This window comes from Corvus cornix, chromosome 12, assembly GCF_000738735.6.
Source record: "Corvus cornix cornix isolate S_Up_H32 chromosome 12, ASM73873v5, whole genome shotgun sequence".
Lineage (NCBI taxonomy): Eukaryota > Metazoa > Chordata > Aves > Passeriformes > Corvidae > Corvus > Corvus cornix.
Genome location: NC_046342.1, coordinates 20,613,078 through 20,635,295, shown reverse-complemented (window position 1 = coordinate 20,635,295; position 22,218 = coordinate 20,613,078). Strand labels below are relative to the sequence as shown.

Sequence of the window (22,218 nt, the reverse complement as noted above, 5' to 3'; positions counted from 1 at the left end):
CGCATGCTGGCCTGGCCCCAGTGCCCACGCTGAGGAACGAAGGACACAGCTCCGAGTGGCAGGCAGGGAGCCCTGCACTGTCGGAGCCACAGTGTTTGAGTATAGCATGGAAGCATTGTTTAACTTCAGGTCATCACTGCAGAGCTTGTTTGGTGTGAAAAAGCCTTTTTTGTGAAATTTTCTGACACACAAGCTCTAAAAGCGAAAAGCAGGAGTGGACATCAAGTGGTGCCTTCGGAGATGTGCTGCATGCCAGAAAGAACCAGAGGAATTTGGGGCAAAGAGGCTGAGCACTGGGATAGTGCTTGAGTAAGCTCTGGTGTTTGTAGAAAGCTGCCCTGAGTAATTTTGGCTCAGATCAACAGGGCTCATGGGGCCAGGTTTGCCTTGTCCCTCCTGATGATTCCAGCATGCTGGGCAGCCAAGTGGCTCCTTCTTCTTCAGGAGAGGAGAGTTTTGGAAGTGCTGGTGGAGCTGTTCTGGGGTGCTGGGGGGTGCTGCCAGGGACTGTGGAGGCACCACTCCCACCACACCTTCTTGCCCTCAGCACAGCAGCAGAGCAGACCCTCGTGCCTGGATGGGGTGGCCTTTTCCTGCACAGCTCCAGCCTCCAGGAAGGAGGCTGTGCCCTCTGCAATCAGAAAAACAGGGTGAGAAATCCTTCTTCCTTTCTGGATGCTGGAGGTGGCTGAGGAGGAAGCAATAGTGCGTGGAACCCACAGGAAATGGAGTCAGCAGGAAAGGGGCAGCAGCACTGCTGCTCTGGGGCAGCTGGACAGGCTCTGGCAGTCTGGCTCCCTTCCACCACCTTCTGCTCTCTGTCCCAGGCTGCTGGATAGGATTTCGTCTCTTTCCCTCTCTGGAGGAACTCACGAGTGCTGCTGAAGTGGGAAGCCTCAGAAACATGTGCCCTGACCCCTTTGCTGCAGTAGGGGCACTGCACAGGCAGGGACGTGAGGCCAGGGGTATGGGGAGCCTGCAGAGCCAGAGCTGCCTTGTGCTCCAGTAACACACTGGGCAAGATTCTGCCTGTGTGTTTGCTGAGCCAGCAGCTGTCTGCCAGGAGTCTGGTGCTTCCTTCCATGTCTTTTATCAGATCTGCCAGTATTCAAAGGATAGTTAGACCTCAGTAGTGGTGGAGCATCAACTGCTTGGAGATAGGATTTTTTCCTGCAGAATGTGGGCACAGCAATAATTTGGTGCAGGATATCATCCTTGTGTTACCAGGAAAACAGGACGGAAGTCTGTCTTTGAACATGTTGTCAGCTGGGTCCTCATTTGAATTAGAGATTTGCTCTGTGTAGTCATTGGGAAGAGGAGGAGGAAGGTGACTTTGAGCCCAAGTGACGGGCTGGTTTGGACAAGGTGGCCTGGGACAATGTTGGCTCTCAGTCTGCACTGCAGCATGAGTTCCACACACCCTGGCCCACAGGAGCTATCATACCCCACTGTTGGGGTTACAAGAGCTCAGCCAGGCACAGCTCCTGGTCTGTGTGTCCTGTGGGCCAGGCACAGCTCCTGGTCTGCACCTTTAGTGTTGGGTATCATCTCCTGTTTGACTTGGACAGAGCACAGGTGCCAGTGGCAAAATCAAGCTGGGACACAGGCCCTGCCGATCAACTGACAGACAGAGAACTGCACCAAACAGTTTTTGCAGCCATTCTGCCCTTGTCTTCCCTCTCCTAGGAGACAGCTCTGGAGTGCCATTTTGGGACAGACAGGACATTTGAAGCCCGGTGGGTGAACTCCTCTGCCGTGGAGTGTGTACGTGTGCTGGTGAGTCGAGGGGTGAGGCTGCCAGCCCTGCTTCCCCCAGGCTGAGGTTCAGGTCCAAGGGCAGGCAGGGTCTCACCCCCAACCTCCCGCCTGGCAGTGGGACACCACTTGCTCTCTTCCCTCCATCCCTCACTCCTGCATTCACCCCTCTGGCAAGAGGCTCTCTGCATGTGCTGATGCTGGCAGGGCGCAGACATGTCACCGGTGCTGTGCTCCCAGTTCCGTGGGGATCTGCAGTGGCTTTGGCCCCTGCTCCCCTGGGGCTTGGGAAAGAGCTGCTTGTTTACCTTTCTAAATGGAAAGAGTTCAGTTCAGGCAAAATTATTTGGCCACCTTTCAGGGTTGCTGTTTCTGTAGTTTTTATTTTGAACAAGGAATTGGCCTAAGAAAATGCTATGATACTCACTGGAAAGTAGTGTGTGGTTGTCAGAGGGCAAACTGCACCTGCAAAATGCAGCAAACATTCGGGCTTTCACCAGTAGCAATATTGCAAGTGTAAGCTGGAGAAGAGCACTTTCCTGTCACGTCACCTGTATCACAGCCCCGCACTGAGAATGTGCAGACAGGCCAGGCTGTTCATTTTCCTGTCTGTTTCTGCTAAAAATAGCAGCAATCCAGGGCTCTGTGCTCACCATGATGTGCCCTGTGTCCTGGTGCCCTTTAGTGGGACTTCAGCAAAATGATTAAAACAAAACAGCCGTCCCCCTTCTTCTGCTAAAGATAAGACCCTCGTGTCTGGAGGAGCAGTGGTCAAAGAAGCCTCATGAGGAAGGTTAATCCATGTAGTGTGTGTGCAGAACTTCCTATTTTACTAAATTTTGTAAGTTTTTGTTTGTTTTTTGTGTGCAGCTCCACACATCAGAAAAAAGCCATCACTTCCCAGTGAACCTCCAGCTGAAGGACAGACCAGACAGATTTATCGACAGTCCAGAGATGATGACAGGTCTGAGTTGAAAATATTTTTATGCTGCTCTCATCTGGTTGGCTTGAATGGCTCTCAAACCTGGGCAGAGTTTATGCCTGCAGGAGAGAGACCATGGCTCCACTGGGCACAGCGCAGTTCCTTCTCTCAGGCACACTCAAAAAGCATATTTACCCAGAGTCACCCCCCATGAACGTGAGCCCAGAGCCCAGACTGGCACCCACGACATCCCTGTTACAGCCAGGTGAAGTCAAGCCGCGCCCAGAAGTGCAGGCAGCTCAGGTCTCACTGCCAGCAGTGCATGGCGTAGGTGACACCAGTGCTCTCAGTCACAGCAGGGATGTGGGCTGGAGAGAAATTCCTCTGGGGGAGAGAAGGAATGGGGCAGGGCTCTTCCCTCAGCTCGCACAGGAGCATGGCATCAAGGTTCCATGTGCTGTGAAAATTGAGTCCTTCTTTTTGCTTCCTCTGCTGAGAAGGAATAAAATGTGTAAACACATTTCACCCCTGGCCTGTTCTCTGTCTCTGGGAAGAATGGCTGGATTCCCAAAAAAGCCCTTGCTACATCAGCAAACTGAGGAAGGCAGGCAGTCAGACTCGAAATGAGTCAGACTCAGACAAGGTACCCAGGCAGGATGAGCCCAGTGCATCGGCCGTGGAGCCGGGTTTGCACAGCAGCTACCACCACACTCTGTGTAGCTGGAGGTTTGGCGGTGCCCCTCGCCACAGGCTCTGGCTGGGGGCAGCATTCCTGAGCTCCTTTGCCTCTCGACAGTGTCAGCAGCTGTGGCAGAAGGGGCTGATTTATCTGAGGTGCAGAGGAGGAGGACCCAAAGGGAGCTTTCCTTTGATGGATGGCTGTGACAGGGACAAAGACACGAGCACCGACAACCAGTGACCAGGATAGAAAGGTTTCCCCGTGATAAATCCCTGTGAATGAATGAGGATTATCTTGCAAAGTGAAAATACCTGGAAATACCACCACAGGCTGGCATGAGATCTTGTTTCTCTGCAGAAAGAAGAGGGTGTAATTTTGTGATACAGTGGTAACCCTGAGGAGGGGGGTGGGACATTGGGCTTTGGTTGTGTAGAAGACTCAGTTCTGTGTGGGTGGTGCTGGGAGCAGGAACCACAGCAGAAAAAGCATGGTGGAATTCCCCTCCTCCTGCATGGAGAAGGAATTCGTTTACACAGGCCATGTTTGCATCCATCGGAATTGGCCAGAGTATTTGGAGTTCCCACGGGACTGTAAGGCTGCTCTGGCTCCTCCTCGCCTTGCTCAGGCTGGTGTGAGTCACATTGGAGAGACTGCCTTGCATCAGAGACAGAGATCTGCCAGACAAACACGGGCATCTTTTGTAATGTCTTTAATGAAATCATTGATGTAAGTGTTTATTATTTCAATATTTATTAGCTTTTATTGTACACTCTGTTTTGATAGTCCATTGAAGGACTACAAGCTCTGGTGTTGGTTGGAAAACCACCCAGTGTAACCCCCTGGGAGGACTGCAGGTGATGTGGAATAAGCTTTTTTTTTGTGGAGAATAGGAGAGACCCTCGGTACTGGTGATGTTTTGTTAGTGTGGCACAGGCAGAGTGTTGGTGCTGATGATATTTCATTAGCACAGCAGAGCGTTGAGGCTGAGGGACTCATTAGTTGCTCATGAAGTGCCTTAAGATGCTCCTGTGAGCAGAAGTGCCAAATGTGACTGTTTCTGTGTTTTATGTACTCTTGCAAAGTCTCCTTTGGGGAAAAGGGTGTGAAAGCCATGTTTCCTGAGCAGTTCTGACCGTTACCTCTGTGGATATCCACACTCCAGTGGCAGAAGTCTTGAGGCTGGAGAGGAAATGTAAGCCAGGGCACCAGCTAATGGAGATGTGAAGGCAGTATAAGAAAAACATGTGGAAGCTGAGCAGATCTGAAGGGAGAAGGCAATGAAAGGGGTCTGTCATCACAGGGGGAGGGAAAGGAACTGTAAACACTGTACAAAGCACAAACCACCCCATTTTTGTCAGTGTGGAAGCGATGTGATTGCTTTGCTGGCAGGATGGAGCCAACTTCACCAAGCAGCTTCCCATGTGGATGCTGAGAGTTGGAAACATGTAGCATAAATTGACAAAAGGTTCCAAGTTCGGGTGTTGCTTGTTTCTCAAGGGGGAGAAAAAGGAAAAGAAAGTGCTAAACTATATAGCAGTGAGAACAAGCACCCAAGCCTTCTGGGAAATCTGCAGGACGGTAGCCAAGTGCACTCTATGTGCAGACTGCTCTGCTCATCCACTGGATTTCAGATTTTACTGGGATTAATGTAGCCGGCAGGTGGTGGGAGTGGGAGGGGTTTAGGCTAAGCAAAGCTGGGAGAGCCTCAGGCCGGGAGCTCATGTTGTCTGTTTTCTCTGGTGGTTCAGTGGAGGTGTACAACTGTGCGACCGGCAGTGCCGACTGCTCCCAGTGCTTGGGGAGGGAGGACCTGGGGCACCGCTGCCTCTGGAGTGAGAGCAGCTCCAGCTGCAGGCTGCACACCGAGCCTCCACAGGTCTCTGAAGTCTGCCCACCTCCTGAGATCCGGAAGGTAAGACCCAAAAGCAACATGGAGGGTGCTCACGGTGTGGTGTGGCATGGTGGGTGGTGCCAAGGGCTGGAACTGGCCGCACTGTCCTGGCTGGGGCAGAGAAGGATCTGCACATTGTCCCTGGCACAGGATGGGGTCAAGACCAGCACTGAATTATTCAGACTTTCTATGCTGTTGAGTCACCTGGTGCCAAGGACTTCTTGCTAGTGACAGGATCCAGTCTTCATCATGTTAGTGGGAAAAACAACAGCAGCACGATGTCCCAGAGTTCCTGGGGTTGGTTAAAGCAAGAAAGATATGTAGGGTTGGTCAAAGTATCCTTATTAGGAATAGCGTTTAATAGAGCATGGCTGAAATGTAATCGTGAGCCCTGTCTCCAGGCACGTGAGCTCTGCAGTTTTGCTGAGATTAGGAGTGGCAGAGGGACCTTTGAGCATCATGCATTTTGAAATGAGTTTTATTTAAATTGTAGTTAAGTTTATTGGAGGCCTTTGGATCTTGCGTTCTGCTTAGAGGTATGGTAGGAGCCAGCAAATTGGATCCTAACAAGTGGTAAAGAAAATACATAGACCAGATCTTAAAATGGCATCCCTAGGAAAGGAGAAGCTGGAGAGGTGAAACAGCTAATGTTGACAAGTGTGTGGGATTTCTGCTCTTAGGGAGGCAAGTAGTGATATGGGTGCTGTGACATTGCATGGAGGAGCTGCAGGATGCCCATCACCTGCTGCTTCCCTCTTGTCACCCTGGGAGAAGGGTGCTCCCCCTGAGCCTGTCTTTCCCACACTCAAGTCTTATCAGCACGTCCTCAGAAAATAATGGGAGGAAACCACAACTTTCGCAGTGTTACCAAGTCTGTTATTGTTTCCTTAGCAGATAATGGCTGGTAAATCCAAACCTGTTGGAGTTAATGCGAGCAGACAAGCCCTCACAGAGCCCTCCTGGAGAGGGGGAGCACAGCCAGCAAAGAGGGCACCAAGCCTGGTGCCACCAGGAGTGTTCCACTGGCTGTGTGTGCTATTACCTGTGCAAAGGGGAAAGAGCCATTCCTTCTTGGAGGGGTTTGTTTCACCTGCTGAAGTTCACGCTCACTCTGAGGGTGCCCCTCATGGTGCTGTCACGGTACCACAGCCAACACCCTGTCCCCTCACAGCACTGGGGGCAGCAACTGTCAGGTGAAACCAGTGGTGTAGGAGATGGATTCAAAGCCGGGATGTGGAAGAAAGCATGTTTCTTCCCAGATGTGTTTGCAGCTGGAATGATCCGTGACCAAACCCCACTGCCCAACATAGCATAGAAATGTGATAGTTTCTCCTCTGCCAAGCCAGAGAAAGGAGAGTGTGGTGTTGGGTGCACTGGGCAAGCAGGAGTGTGAGGAGTGATTCTGTCTGCTTCACAGGGCTCAAGTGGTGCTTGGGCACTGGGATTGGCTATGGGATGAAGGCCTGAAGTTCCTGGTTCTCCCCTGACCTGGTCTAGTGGGAGGTGTCCCTGCCAATGGCATGGGCATTGGGACCTTGATGATCTTTGAGGTCTCTTCCAACCCAAACCATTCTGGGGTCCTGTGATGCTCTGACTTTTATGACCTGCCCTTTGGTGCTGCAGATCGAGCCACTGCATGGACCTCTGGAGGGGGGCACACTGCTGACCATCCGTGGGAGGAACCTGGGCCGCCGCTTCAGAGACATACTTGGCGCCATCAGGGTGGGCAGCGTGCCCTGCACCCCACTGCCAGATAGATACGTCGTCTCTGAGACGTGAGTTGGGGGAGCTGGGGAGAAGGGACCATGACCCCTGCATGTCTCCTGCCCGTGCCTGTCCCTCCCTGTCCCTGCAGCCAGGCACAGGGCAGCGGCTGCTGCCCTTCGCCACTGGCACTGCTGCCCCCTGCCTCATCCATCCGCAGAGTCGTGTGCCAGACCGGGGAGGCTCACGAGGCATTTTCGGATGTGGTAACGGTTAACGTGAGCCGGGAAGGGAGGTCCAGGGAACGATACTCCTACGTGGTGAGTGGCTGTCTCCTGAGTGTTTCTTTGGTGATTCCTGTGCCCCTTAAAATGAGTCTGCAGCTCCCCACGCCTTCTGCAGCCGGCTGAGAAACAGGATCTACAGCTACCCCTACATGTGGGGGTCCGCTGAGGTGTCGCCTCAGCTGTGGTTACCTGTGTGGGCTGTGGCAGGACTGCAGCAGGATGTTGGTGGCACAGCTGCACTCCCAGACTCAGTTCCTGTGGCGGTGTGTCTCGTCCTGGCTTTATTGACAATTCTCCTGCTGTAAAAAGGAGCCTTAGTTTTCTTGCACCTTTTTGCTGAGGTGCTGTTACAACCTGTGAAATTTTTTGAGACTTGTGAAGTCCCATTGTGCTAAGTTACATTCCATGAACTCACATTATTTAGAACTGATATTTTTGCTGCCAAGATCGTGTTAATTTTTGCATGAAATAATGTGTAGGGATTAGACTGAAGCTAACCCTGTGTCATTGTACAAATGAAAAGCTCTTTACAGCTTTGTGCTGTGCTGTCTCACAAAGATAGCTTTCATCTCTATAAACCTGAGAGAAATCCATGCATTTCTTCTCTTCCTTACATAAACCTTGTTCTTGGTTGAACGGTATTCATGGACAGCCACGCTGGGTGGGTGCTGAGGGCACGTGGAATGCTTGGAGCCTTTGTGCCTCCACTGCAGCTTCATCTGGGGCAGGACAGCCCATGCTGCAAGCTGCTGTTGTGGGAGGAGACCTGTAGCCCCAGGAAATACTTTGATTCCTGGTGGCTATTGTGAGGGATTTGGGGCAGATCATGGAGTGCCATTCCCCCACCCTGTAGCCAATGACAGGTTGGGTGTTTAGTTCAGGGAGGGGTACACAGCATGCAACCAGCACAGGCGTGGCATGTCCCAGCCCCCAGCAGAGCCAGGCCTGACTGCATGGGGAGAGACTGGTGAGGTGATGGCACTGCCAGGCCAGTCTCAGCAGGAGTTCCTGGATCCTATTTCCATAGTTTCCAGGTGTCCAGGTTCACATCCCAACAGCCCCTGAGATCCAGCAGTTGGGAGTGGATTAAGGTGCCACTGGTGGCATATGACCCAGTGAGAGTCCCTTGGTTTGGGGATCTCAGGATGTGTGTGCTGAGGTGGCACATCCCCCACTGCTGGTTGCTGTCTGGCTGGCAGAGGGGAGAGGGGCCCGGAGAGTGGAAATGGGCTGGGTGGCTCCTTCACCAGCTCTTAGCTTGTGAGGAAAAGCCTCTCAGGAAACATCTGTGGAAGCACCAATGCTGAACAAAGCCAGTCCCTGACCTCCTGGGTCCATGGCAGCCTTGTGCCGGCAGCTCCTGGGCAAGCTTAGGGAGCAGGGCCCTTCCTGGAGTGGGAGAGGAGCCGTTCCTGCTTGGGTGGCACAGCAGAAAGCTGCTGTCTCTGTCTATTTGTCTGTCTTGTTTGTCTTAGCAAAGTTTGGAGCAGATATGAGGGAGTGCCCTGCCTTGTGCACGTGTGTTGGAGAGGGACACTACATGATGGAGGTGTGTCACACTGAAAGTGGCTTTCACGCCATTTGCAGACCAAGCAACACTCTTGTTTTCTTGGTTCTCCTCTCACATCTGATGGCATGCAAATGGAGTAGCCTACACCATGGAAGGCTGGTCTTGGTGAGGCCTGAGCTTGGGCACTGATACAGTTTGCCTGGAAAAGTTTAAAAGACTTTCAGAACTGCCCTTCCAAAGAAGGTCCTTCATGAAATACCAAATATTGTTTGTGTGCTATATCTTTCAAAGTCCCCGTTATACATGTCTCTCTAGAAGAGACAGAATTCAGCTGTAATTGTGCTGAGGAGGAAGGAGAGGCTTCTTCAGGACATCATAGCAGGCTATGGATGAGCTGGATTTGCCAAAGCTGCGATGGAGGTGATTGGTGCTGGCAGTGCACCAAGGGCAGCAGCCGCTGGCTCCGGCTAAGGGGAAGGGCTTTGGGGAACAAGAATAATCCTCTCTGCTGATGCTGTAGCTGCACTTATGAATATGTGGGTTAGGGGCCAAGGGCAGGAGACAGCTGCCTGCAGACACCCAGGGAAATACAAATTAGCAAAACAGATCTGGTGGAAATGGGTGACAGCCAGAACCAACAGAGGAAGTGGCTGTAGAGGAGTGAAGCCATCTGAGTGTAGGACAAGGGCAAGGGTAGATGTTAATACATGGGTTTGTGTGGCAGGGACTGCCAGGCAAGGCATTAGCAGCAGGCTCAGCCTGCACTGCCTGCCTGCGTGGGTCTGCTCTGCATGAGCGAGGGGTGGGCTGGGGCTGAGTGGGGCCAGCCCCTGTGGGTCTCCTGCCTCAGGGCATGTGCTGTCTGAGAGAGAGTCACCAGTGCCCTGTGGAAGGGTCTTGAGGTCATAATTTGCTCTGCCCTGGCTGTCCTGCTCAAATGGAGCAGGGACATTGCCAGCAGCCACTCCTGGGGTGTCTGTGAGCAGACAAGAGGGCTCAGTGCCGTGTGAGTTATCAAAGCCTCCAGCTCATGAATCTTAGGAAGATTTCCAGGGGCTGCAAACACAGATAACACACATGCTAATTTCTGCTGCAAATGGCAAGAGGCAAAGCAACTTCCCCCTCAGTTCCCATTGCCTCAAGAGATGCAGATTTGAAGCTTCCTCGCCAGGGGTTTGATATTCAATTATCTAAACCCAGGTGGCCATTTTCACCAAGCTCAAGGTGGGGCTTTAACATTATCCTTGCATTTAGGAGGACATGGATCTGGAAGTGCTGAGATGGTGAGGGAGGGAATGAGTGAGAAATTTCCTTTTATTGACGGACCTTGAGCTGTTGCTGGCTCTGGACCCCCTGATGGAAATGTGAGGGGAATGGTGGGATCCTGGGCTCCCATTTGGCCCCATGTTTCATTTACAGCTGGTATTTAGGGACCCCAGAGAGTCACAGAGGTTTTATATGATCTCACTCCTTAGTGTTTGTACCACTTCTCTTGTTCTGAAACCCTGCCAGCAAAAGCTTTTGCTGTGCTGCTGTTCGAGCTTCACAGTGCTGGACACTCACACGGTCTGAATCAATTCCCACATACAGTGTGGAATATCCAGCTGCAGATTTACTAGGCTAGAAAACATATTTCCCCTTTGTTTTTAGCTTCCTGTGGTGCAGTCCGTGGCTCCTCCAAATGGCCCGAAGGCAGGAGGAACAAGAGTGACCATCAGAGGCACCAAGCTGGACGTCGGCTCAGAGCTCCGTGTCCTCATCAACTCCTCCAAGCAGTGCACTGACCTCAGGTGGGAGCAGGGCTGGGGGCTGGTACTGGAGTAGTGATGAGAGCCAGAGCATTAGGAAGGTTGATACTGTCCCCCAAGAAGTCAGGCAGAGTGAGGATTTTGGTGAGGGGCACCAGTGCATGCTGGAATAGCATCGCCCTGCCTGCCCTTCCCCTCTGTCTGTCTGGGGAATCGGCCCAGCAGATGGGATGGCGTGTGCTGAGAACTGCTTGTTAGCAGGCCTGGAGTAACAGGTAGCTGGCACGGGACTGGAAGCTCCTTGTCATCTGTGGCTGCCACCTGCCTGTCAGGGGGTGCTCAGGCCAGACTCCAGCCTCTGGCTCAGCCACGGCTCCCTGCAGCTCACCCTCCCTGTCCTCCCGCAGCCGCACCGACAGCATCATCACCTGCACCATGCCCGCTGCGGAGCTCACTGCGGCTGTGCCAGTCTGCGTGCAGTTCGAGAACAAGTCCTGTGCCAGCCACAACATCACTTTCAAGTATGAGAAGAACCCGGTTATATCAGACATCAACCCCAAAAAGAGCCAGATCAGGTGAGATCCTGCCCTAGCTGAGACAGCCTGTGAAAGAGAGGGTCAGTTCCAGCTGAGAGAGGGTGGGGAGAGGGTCCTGCCAGGAGAAGGGGGCTTCTCAGCCCTGGGCTGGATGGGTATAGAGGGCGCTTCAGCTTGCTCTTGGGGTGCTCCAGGGTAACCCCAGCATGGGAGTAGAAGAGGTCTCACACACCAGGACTGTCCATAGCTTGTTTTGATGCATTTAGGAGTGGAAAAATGTCAGCCTTGGTAACTATACTGTGCACACCTGGTGAGTACTTTGGGGAGTCCCAGGTGGGGGCTCTATGAGGATTTTTCTTGGCAGTAAAACTGCTGGAGGATGAGTTTTGTAATTTTGGATTTCAACCTTCCCTGAGGTCACAGTATTTAATTTTTAAAGTGTGTTGCTTTTAGTTTCACATCTCTGTGGAGTTCTCAGTCTTCTGTTCCTTTGGATACCGTGGTGAAATACCACCCTCCTCACCTGTGGCACCTGAAAAACCCGGGGCTGACTAGGAAATCTGGGAGGCCAGCAGCTGTGCCGGCAGGACATCGCTGAAAGCAGTGCGCCCAGGGGCAAGCATGAGCAGGCTCTGGTGGACTTGATCTCCTTGGAACAAAGCTGCCTCTCTGTTCCCAAGCACAATGCCAAGGCTGCAGGCTGTGGGAATGTCAGGGGAAAGGCAGAGCCATGACTCAGCCAGGCACAGCCCCTCACAGGCTTCCAACTGCTGAGTGGCAAGAGCAGTGTCTAAAAAGAGACAAGGGAAGAATGTCCTGCCCTTAGTCACAAAGGACACCACTGGGGTATTTCTCAGTCACCTTAGTCTGCTTCCTTGGTACTTACAGCAGTTCCCAAATTTCAGAGAACAGGGTCCATAACTGCAGGCTCTCTCCAGCCTCCGGTGTGGCTCATGCAGTCTGACTGCTTCAGCACATTGCTGGGCTGTTGACCATGAGGCATCAATAACTAGTGTAAAAGTTTAGCTGGATCTGATTTCTCTTACCATATGGATAAAATAATCCCTATAACCAAATCTAAACCAATACAAAAGTTGTACACTAGTCTGCAGATGTGACAGGCTCCTAGTTAGAAACTTGGGTCATAACTTCCTGGTGATATCCCCAGGCTTCAGAGAACCCTGGGGCCTCGTGCCCAAAGTCACTGTGCTTGGAGTGCTCTTCAGATAATAGGATTTGTGAGTCTTGCTTGTTCCCTGGCAAATACTCCAAACAAGTCAAATGTGATACGGGGGAAGGGGAAGGTAGATCTAGGGTGCAGTAGAGTGGTGATGGTTCTCCAGCCATTGCTCTGCCTTGTGCACATCGGGGCTGCTCGTTATTCTTGCTAGTTGACTGCACAGTGAGAGGCCCATGTGTTGCATTCCCCCCAAGCAGATTCAAAACATAGCAACTTTCACATTTTGATCTAAATCAGAAGTTCCTGGAAGATGCAGGATGAGGAACTTTTCCCTCTCCAAGTCTCATGGTTCTCTGTGGGTTGCTGCAGGGCAGGGGCAGAGACAGGGACAGGGGTATGGGCGGGGGCAGGGGATGTCTCCTGGCCATAGCTTTGCAGGCCACTTACATGGCCAGTGGCCAGGATGTCTGCTGCATACCCTGGCATGCAGAGGCTGCTCTTCTGGGCAGTGGGAGTAAGGGGGACAGCTCACTGATGCTGCAAGAGGCTCCCCCCTTTCCACCACAGCATCTACTCCTCCTGCCTTCCTTTCTTCCTTGATATTGTGGTAGCTGTGTGGATCTCTGCTGTAAGTAGGAAGAAGACTTTGGCTGTTGGGTCACATTTTCTGCTCAGGCAGCTTGGAAACATCTCTGAGAAAATGACAGGAGGAAGATGCAGCCATCACATCCCACGGCTGCACTGTCCTCTGCAGTCACCCTCTCTTTCTTCCCTTCTCCTCAAAGTGGGGGCAGGATCATCACCCTGGAAGGAAGAGGTTTTGGGCTGGTCCAGAATGTGTCCATGGCTGTCCGTGGCATCGGCAGAGAGCACACGGTGGGTGTCTTAGCTGGGTGTGGCCCAGTGACGGAGCAGGGCTGCATGCCTGCTGCCAGAGGGTGGCCAGGGTGTGAAGCTGAGGTCTTGGCCCATGTCTCAGGATGGGCTGGGAGCACTTGTGGTGCTGGGTTCTGACATGCTCACACTCTCTTGCTTTCAGCGCTGTAAGGTTCACACTGACACCGCCATCACCTGCCCCTCTCCAGCTGCCTCCAACATTACTGTGGGGAGCAAGCCGGCCCCCGTTGATTTCTATCTCAATGGGCGCCTCTACACAGATGACCGCTCGGCTCTGGATGAGGAGATGTACCCCGAGGAGGCCCTGCACATCAGCAAATTCAGCCTGGGGTACTACGCTGACCCCCAGTTCTCCACAGCCAAGAAGGAGAAGTGGATCAAGCACCATCCTGGCGAGCCCTTAACTCTGGTCATACATGTAAGAGGGTGGTTGTTACAGCTCTGCTTCTCTCTGGGTGCTGCCATCTCCACCCTGGGCAGCTCCTCTGTCCTAAATACCAGCACAGTGACTGTCCACAGACACAGGAGAAACAAGGGGGTCGATGGGAACTGGAGAGGCAGGAGCAGGTGATTTTGGCTCAGTCGGCAGCTTCTGCATCTCTCTGCCCCAGGAGATGCAGCCTGGTCTGGGGATGCCTTCTGAGGCATGATGCCAGAGAGCTGCCTGGGGAGGGTGTTGTAGCAAGGGGCTAAATGAAATACTGGACATATGGAAAAGAAGGACAATGCCCTGGCCTGAAACCAGGCAGGTGCTACAGAAGGGCCTGACAATAGGTGTTTATTCTTGCACAAACAGATCATTCATTCTTCTCTTTGGCTACTGAATTCAGCTCAGCTCACAAGGAAGTCAGGGTGCAGAAGCTGAGTGGCCTGGACAATGAGCAATAGTAATTCAAAGGCCATTGTTTGCTGCAGGATATCCTAATTGTTTGCAACATGCTCCAGAAATGTGCTCCCCCTTTCTCAGGCTTTGCAGGCGCATCCCCTGGCTGTCCCCTCCGCTGTACATCCTTCCCCCCTCCCAGATGGGCGCTTACATCCTTATCTTCCATGCACAGCAAGCCTGATCAAAAGCAGATTTTTCCAGGTTCCATAAGGGGCTTGTTCATCCTATGTCCCATGCTGAGTGAAGAATGGGAAACAGGAAAATCGGGACTGGCCCGGTTTTGGCTTTCCTGTGGAGTACTGGAAAAATGTCCTTGGTGAGGGAGAGTCTTCCCAGGTCTGCAAAACAGCAGGGAATATGGAAAGTACAGCAGGAAGATCAATTGCAATTCTAACTGCTATGCTGCAGCCTGACTTCCTGATTTTATTTCTGTCTTTAGAAAGAGCCTGACAGCCTGGGCCTGGAGAGCAATGAGTACCAGGTGAAAATCGGCTTGATCTCGTGTGAGATCCAGATTGTTTCAGACAAAGTCATCCACTGCTCCATCAATGAGTCACTGAGCTCCTCGGAAAGGCAGCTACCTGTGACGGTGAGTCCGGAGCCTCCGCATGTGGGGCGGAGGGGTCTCCTGCAAACCCTGTGGGTGAAGGACCTGCCCAGCTCACTCCCTGGGACCCTGCAGAAGGCTGCACTGGTGGAAGGGTGGACAAAGCACGCCATGCTGGCAGCTGTCGCAGGGCAGCTGGTCAGCAGGATGCAGGGGATGGGGATGAAGGCTGCCCCGAGCTGTGGTGAAGGGCTGCTGTGCTCCCAGTCATGGGGTACCCGCAGCTGCCTGCTGAGTTACTGCACTGTGCTGGGGGAGGTTGGTCAGTTCTGGTAAGGCACAGTGAGGTCTCAGGCATGTGAGGCTTTGTCACCTGCAGTGATTTTCTGCTCCTCATGAGATATGTTTGGGGATTTCCTTAAAGCTTTAAGCCATCAGCTCTGCTCCCACCAGCAGAAGGGCTACAAGTGGCTGTGAGAGTCCAGCCTTCACCAAGCTGGGTCCCTGCTGGGTCCCTGCGGTATGACCAGGAGGGTGAGAGCAGTACTCAGGGCTTCCAAAGGCTGCTGCTTTCTCACTGCAAAGAGTTCAGTGTTCAGGGTTGCTGTTCCTCTGTGTCTGCAAAACTCCCCACACTTTGTCCTGTTTTCCAGAGGGTTTGACTGAACTGCTGTGCTTGCCCTCAGTTTCCCTCATGTCATGCACAGCCCATTGCCATGCTGGGATGTGACTGTGGCTCTTTGTATCTGGAGAGAAAATGCCTCCACTTCCGTGGAGACCCCGTTGCCCCCTCCCGGTCCGTGTGTTGGCAGGGGATGGATGGGAGCCTGAGGCATGGGCGGGGAGGAGAAGGAGGGCTGAAGGGAGCTGGGGACCTGTGCAGTTGGGCTGCCCAGGAGAAAAGCACAAGGATGCACTACCAATTCACTGACAGGGTTATCCAGTTTACTGGCAACAATCTGAGGTGTATGAAATTCTGTTGCAAACTGGAAACATGGAAATGCAGAAGTAACATAATTTTTTGAGTCATCTTAACAGGAATTTTAAATAGGGTAATTTAAAAAAAAATTTTTGTAAGAACTGAGAAACAGGGGAATCCCTTTGTGGAAGAAAAGGAAATTTGAGTTTGCTAGTCTTGGTGTGACGTAAACCAGTCAGGGCAGGTCCCCAGGAATCAGGAGAAGGATATCCAGCCCTAAACATCACAAGGCTGTTCAGAGTGCACCAGCAATGAATGTGCAGCTAAATAATCTGCTTATATTCATACCTGTGCACCCTTACTAAACCTACAGACGTGGTTGGGGCCCTCGCCTGCCGGCCATTCCACAAGTGGCCACTGCCTTGTAACACACCAGAAATGGCTTTGGTGACACAGGGCAGGCATGTGCAGGGGCCTTGCCTATTGAGTAGAGCTGTTCAGATACACAAGAGAGGCTTGTCAAGACCTTCAGGCCCATCTTTGTTCATGACCAAACAGTTTAAACATTGAGTTAAACAGCGGCTGTGGGATGATTTTTTCTCTGAAAAATGCAAAAGGCTGAGCTGGTGGGGGAAAAAAAGACTCAAAATACGTTGAGGAGCTGCTTCATTGCAGCATTTCAGAGGGAAAAAGTGGAGATCCTGAGGCCGGGCATGTGGCTGTGAGACTGCTGAGTGAACCTGCCCAGGTGCTCTCACAGTGCTGTGGCTCCTGTCCCTGATGAGCACCATGGCTCTTGGACAACGTGCCAGGGTAGAGACCAAAGCTCTCAGTGTCTGGAGCCTTCCACTGGCAGCAGCCATGCCCTCACCAATGCTCCTAGAGCTCGGGCTGGATTTCCCTCAGGGTGGAGCTGTGTGTGACATGGTGTCTGGTGGTGGAGGTGGTGGGAAGATCCTTTTTGTGGGATGGCTTTGGTCCAGTGGCTGAGAGCTGCTGGAATTTCACCCCAGTGGGCACCGTTCCTGGAGGGGTTTCCATGACACAGGAAATCAAAGACTAATTTTGATTAATCAAAAGATTAATCAAAACCATAAGATTACTGCAGCTCTTCCCTACATTTCAAGTTTTTTTTTCTCGAGTTTCTCTCACTTCTCATTCCGTGGGAGAAGTGAAACTCACATTTCCAGAAGCGAAAGCCTTGTGTGGTCATGAGTTTTCCTTATGAGATGATGCTGTGGAATCCTTTCATCCCAAGGGCCCAAAGAGCTGTTTGTAAACAGCACCCAATAACTTGCCAGCCTGTGATGTGTGCTGGCCTCTTCCCTTCTGGAGATCAGGAGACCCAAGGACTGAGCTCTAGGGGTTTGTGCTTGTTGTCACAAGAAGTACAGGCTGGGAGCAGAGCCAGCACCTTCTGACACCCCTTTCACTGCTTTAGCCACGAGATCATTACTCGTCTATGGTCTTATTTATTTTTATTCCCTTAGTTTATTTGTATTTCAAGGACTTTAAAGTTTCTTAACCCTCCTTCTTCTGCATGGCAGCAGTTCTGATTTTGGAGGAGAAAGGCTAGTGCAGCAAGGGTCCAGAGGCTGTTCAGAGCCATAACAAAGTTGATGATCAGTGGAAGTGATTTTCTATTAAGAGCAGCACAGGCAGTCTTGTACAGTGCCATGGGCTCTCTAGGAAAGGGCTGTCTCTTCTGGGCAGGTACAGTGGGGTCACGAGGGGGCCTTCAGTTCTGCCACCAAAGCCCTGTGGTGGTCCTGGGATGGGCACCACTGCAGCATCACAGCCTGCTGGGTGTGGCCTTGGCATCCCCCAGAGCACAGGAAGGGAATTGGGCTCCCTTGAGATGCACAGAGTCCCCAGGTCTGGCAGAGAAAGGCACAGCCCGGCCTCCCACACAGCCTGGGAGGCTGTGCCAGCACCGTCAGTGAGTCTTTGGGTGACTTTGAACACAGTGAACACTGCTGAGTGCTGCCCTGTGTCCCCCCTGCTCCTGGCCCCTTGGCAACGTGTTGCTCAGCTCCTGCTTTTCCTCCCTCCTTTCTCCTTCCTCAGATCCAAGTTGGCAAGTTCAACTACACAATTGCCATGCTGCACCTTGGGGGAGGAGAAACCGCGATCATTGTCTCCATCGTTATCTGCAGCATCCTGCTGGTCCTCTCTGTCGTAGGTAAGGGAAAGAACGATGTGTTTCCAGGCTGTGCCAAGGTTTTTTTCATTGCATGGGAGGTGTCAAGGTTATTCTGAGTACTGCAGTTGTGCAGTACCTGAAGCTGGTCTGGGTGCAGTAGGTGCATACTCTCTGTATGGCACACAGCTAGTACCAGGACCACAGCTCCCTGCAGCACAGAGCTTTTCCTGGCTGAATCCACAGCTCAACTCTGTTACTTGAACCCGTGATATTTATAAACTTACCCTTTTCCCCAAACACTTAGTAGTTACTATAACACAAAATAAAAGAAGCATGGGAGAAACTGGTCTTGGTCACAGGCATGACTGTCCCAGACCATTCCAAAGGTGCTCTTAGCCCAAGGTCCTGTCATCAGGAACAAGCAGTGACAGGTGCCTGGCTAAGTGGGAAGAGAGAGTCAGCATCCTTAGCTGCAAGTCTGAAGCAGGCACATTGGTGTATGTACCTGGCTGGAAGCTTTGCTGCACACCTTTGTCCTTGGGCTAGGGTACCTGCTCATCACATCACATGCCCATAATGACTGCAGCAAAAAACCTGCCAGTTCACAGCAAATGAGGGGTTTATAACAAGGATATAAGTTATTTTTAAGAAAGGCTCTAATGCACCCTATTTGTTAGATGCACCACCCATCATTAGAAACGTATTTCTGCCGGCATGGGAAGACTGTCAGACATGAACGCTGTAATACAGGTGGTAAACATCCTCAATTCTCTATTCATTAATCAGCTGGAACATATTAATACACAGTTAAGCTGAATACAGACAGCCCAGACCTAAATTGAAGATGACAGTTACAGCATGATCATTAAATTCCAGCTGGTTTTACTTATTTACAGATAATTGACAACTGCCTGAGCAGATACCAGTCTGGTGGTAGGTGTGAAACCAGCTCTGGGTTTAGCTTTCTGCACCCATGTCAGAGAGAACTGCTCTGATCCCAGTGGCAGCTGCTCCTAAGCCCGGGTCCAAAAGGCTTATTCCCTTCCTCTTTTTCAGCTCTCTTTGTGTTCTGCACAAAGAGCCGCAGAGCCGAGCGCTACTGGCAGAAAACCCTGCTCCAGATGGAGGAGATGGAGTCGCAGATCCGGGAGGAAATTCGTAAAGGTAAGTCCCTGTCTGGATGCCGAGGAGCCACGGCTAGGAGGGGAGTGTCAGGTTAGCAGGCTTGAAGCAATTCACCTTCTGCTGTGAAGAAGTTTGTAGAATTATTTGTAGGAGAATTTCTGTCATCACCTGTGAGCTTTGGCAGGGTTTGGGAATGAGGCTCAGTGGCTGAAAGTGTGGCTCTGCTGCTGTCCTGCTGCCTGGCCTGGGCAAGCCACCGATCTCCAGTGCCACCAGCTTCTCTGGGGTTAATGGCCCTTGGCTGTGTCAGAGGATTACTTGAATGTCACGCTAACCTTCAGTGTGCTTTCCACATGGGTGAAACAAAAACTGCAGCACACTCCTCGTAGAGCAATGGGACAAGTATTCCAAGTGTTGGCACCCACCATCCCGCGGTCCGTGACCGCACCACGTGAGCTGATGTCCTGTCCTGAGGGGACAGCCTGCCCTAGGGCTGGGCTCCTGGGGCAGAGAATGTTCTGTCAGTGGTTGGGGCAAGGTGTACAGTGGTTAAACCCCAATGGGAATGTGCTGCTCAGAGAAAATACAGCTTCAGCCCCCACAAGGGAACAGCTCGACGAGGCAGAGATGAGACGTGCCATGCTTTCCCGTGCCAGCCTGTCTCAGCTGGTGGAGGACTGGGCTCTCACCATCTCTGGGTCTCTTTGTGTAAGGTTTTGCAGAGCTGCAGACAGACATGACGGACCTGACCAAGGAGCTAAACCGCAGCCAGGGGATCCCCTTCCTGGAGTACAAGCACTTTGTCACCAGGACATTCTTCCCCAAAGTAAGGAGACAGTGCGTGTCACGGGCACCTCATTGCTCCCAGATACTTCCCAATCAGTTTAGGGCTCTGCTAAAAGGCTTTTACAGTGTCACAAAATCATTCCACTGTTGTATATTTACTTGTCACATATTTCAGCCTTAATTGTCATCAAAGTGGAGCCGCAGCTCCTGGGGTGTCGTACAAGATTGGGCTCATATGACAGAAGCTGGCGGCAACTCTCCCAGGAGTTGCTCCAACTTGCCTGTTTGGGGCCATTGCACACCTCTTCTGAAAGAGCTCTCACATGAGCAGCGTGCTGGGAACTCCTCCTCAAGGGCTCCAGTGTCACCCCCTTCCATTCACCAGAGGCTGAAGGGTGGCTGAAGGGTGAATCTGCCATAGGCAGTCAGGGAGAGGGGCTTTTTGTCCTATGCACGGTGCCCCCAAGCATTCCCAGCAGCTTGGCTGGTCCTGAGGAGCCCTTTGGATGTCTCTGTCTCTGTCCAAGGTTGGGTGTGTGGTGCTCCCAGTAAGATGTCCCTTGGGCACCCAGTCTGAATCTGTCTGCCCGGAGTCCTTTACCAGAGCTGCACCAGACGTGCTGGTGCCGTCATTCCTGTCACCGGCTGCTCCGCTGCGTGGCTGTGCGCCCTTCACTGCGGCTGTATTTCACCCCTGAGGCAGCTGTGTGCCGGTGCTGAGGACTGAGATGATGATTTATGACTGCAGAGTGTTTCATTAGAAGCTATTACTCAGGTTTTTCAGTTACCCAGTCTCCATATCTCTGCACACTAGAGGCTATAAGATTCAGTCTGGTATATGAATGCTAGAGATTTAAACATTTTTCCCATCTGTTTTAAAAGTTACATATGTTGAAACACCCAGAACTCCTCTATTTTGATTTAGTCTTCTGTAAAGCTTTCTCTTCTGGGAGTTTTCTAGCTGTCACATTACTCTATTTGCAGTCTCCCTGCCCTAACAGCCTTGTGTCTCTGCAGACGTCTGCCTCCCCCCATCCTTGTGGTGTTTGCTCATTCGGGAGGCTCTTGCAAAGTGTTTCAAGGCTCCATAAGCCAGCCCCATGCATGTCTTTGGAACGGGTGTCTTTAGTTCCAATGACATGCCTTCCCATCTTATTCCCCTGAGGTGCACAGCACACAGGGAGTCTCCTGGTGGGTGCAGTGTCCTCCTCTAACACTGTGCTTGGTTCCAGTGTTCCTCTCTCTACGAGGAGTGCTACATCCTGCCAGCCCAGCAGCTCAGCTCACAGGTGGGCTCCCAGGTCCAGGAAACACATCCACTCCTGGTGGGGGAATGGAAGGTGAGTAACCCACTAACAGAGCAAATGCTTTTGGGTGTTGCTGACCATTAACACAGACCAACACTGGATCAGCTTTGGCTGGCTGAAGAAGGCAGATCTGTGAATCTGCTCTTCCAGCGTTGGCCTGGGATCCTTCCCAGCTCTGTAACTCTGAGGCTGCAGTAAGGTGTCCCTCTAGAACTTCTGAAAGCTGACCAAACCCAGCTCTATTCCCCTCTCCTTGTAGACCCACTAATTGTTTTGTCAGCCCTCAGCTGCACTTGCTCCATCTGTCTCGTAGTGGGGAGCCCCAAACTGGCCACAGTGCTCCAGGTATCCTCAGGAGTGCTGAACAGAATGGAATGGCCACTGCCACTGGCCAGCTATGTGCTCCTTGCCAGCAAAGCTGCTGGCTGCATCAAGCAGGGGGAGGAGGGGCTCTTCTGCTTGGTATTTCTGTGGTCAGGAGGGGCATCCCTGCTGTCAAGAGGGATAAAATGTGGAGAAAAACAACAAGCAGGGTTTTCTCAGTCTGCTTTCTAAATTTTTGTTCAGATTCCTGAGAACTGCAGACCCAACATGGAAGAAGGAATTTCTCTGTTCTCCACCTTACTCAACAACAAGCACTTCCTCATCGTGTTTGTCCACGCTCTCGAGCAACAGAAGGACTTTGCTGTAAGAGACAGGTATGAGCTTCAGAACCAAAGACTTGGCAGCTGGAGGAGACTGGTTTATTCCTAGCCCAGAGCAATCCAGCCAGTCTGGGGCTGTGTGTTTCAGTGGACGGTTGAGTTACACTTGCCTACACTTTTCTGTTAGAAATGGATTGCCATAAACCCTGAAGAGCACTCACTCATTTGGCTTACCAGTAAGAGGATGTAAGCTGACCTGAGGTCCTGCAGCACTGAAAGAGGGTTGGAATTTCTAACAGCCTTAAGAAGGTCCATGAAAATTGTCTGGAAAACTGCCTTTGTGTGTTGGGTTTTTTAGTGCCAGTCAGCAGTTCAGTCTTGTTAGATTGGGGCTTGAGTCCTGTACCATTCTGTGTTTCAGGTGTAACCTGGCCTCCCTGCTTACTATTGCATTGCATGGGAAGCTGGAGTATTACACCAGCATCATGAAGGACCTCTTGGTGGATCTAATAGATGCTTCGGCTTCCAAAAACCCCAAGCTGATGCTAAGGAGGACAGAATCTGTGGTGGAGAAGATGCTCACGAATTGGATGTCCATCTGCATGTACAGCTATCTCAGAGTAAGAGAACCAGTCACTGCTGTGGCAGGTGCAGGGTCACCTCTGTGTGCAGCGGGGATGAGGGATGTGGGGGACAGCTGAGGACCTGACACTTGCTAGCAGTGCCACTCAAATGGTCACTAGCAGTTGGCA

General features: G+C 51.9%; 1 protein-coding gene across 1 annotated transcript in view; it reads left to right on the top strand.

Annotated features, from left to right (window-relative positions):
* Positions 1 to 22,218, top strand: part of PLXND1 (plexin D1) — a 70,447-nt gene that overhangs the window by 28,503 nt on the left and 19,726 nt on the right. Inside the window, 16 exon segments of the mRNA XM_039559207.1 lie at positions 1,687 to 1,776; positions 2,626 to 2,719; positions 5,105 to 5,268; positions 6,871 to 7,022; positions 7,172 to 7,271; positions 10,399 to 10,538; positions 10,904 to 11,071; positions 12,998 to 13,088; positions 13,252 to 13,527; positions 14,435 to 14,584; positions 17,529 to 17,643; positions 18,661 to 18,768; positions 19,443 to 19,555; positions 20,748 to 20,855; positions 21,390 to 21,520; positions 21,888 to 22,086. Coding sequence (XP_039415141.1) covers positions 1,687 to 1,776; positions 2,626 to 2,719; positions 5,105 to 5,268; positions 6,871 to 7,022; positions 7,172 to 7,271; positions 10,399 to 10,538; positions 10,904 to 11,071; positions 12,998 to 13,088; positions 13,252 to 13,527; positions 14,435 to 14,584; positions 17,529 to 17,643; positions 18,661 to 18,768; positions 19,443 to 19,555; positions 20,748 to 20,855; positions 21,390 to 21,520; positions 21,888 to 22,086 — 2,199 coding nt within the window.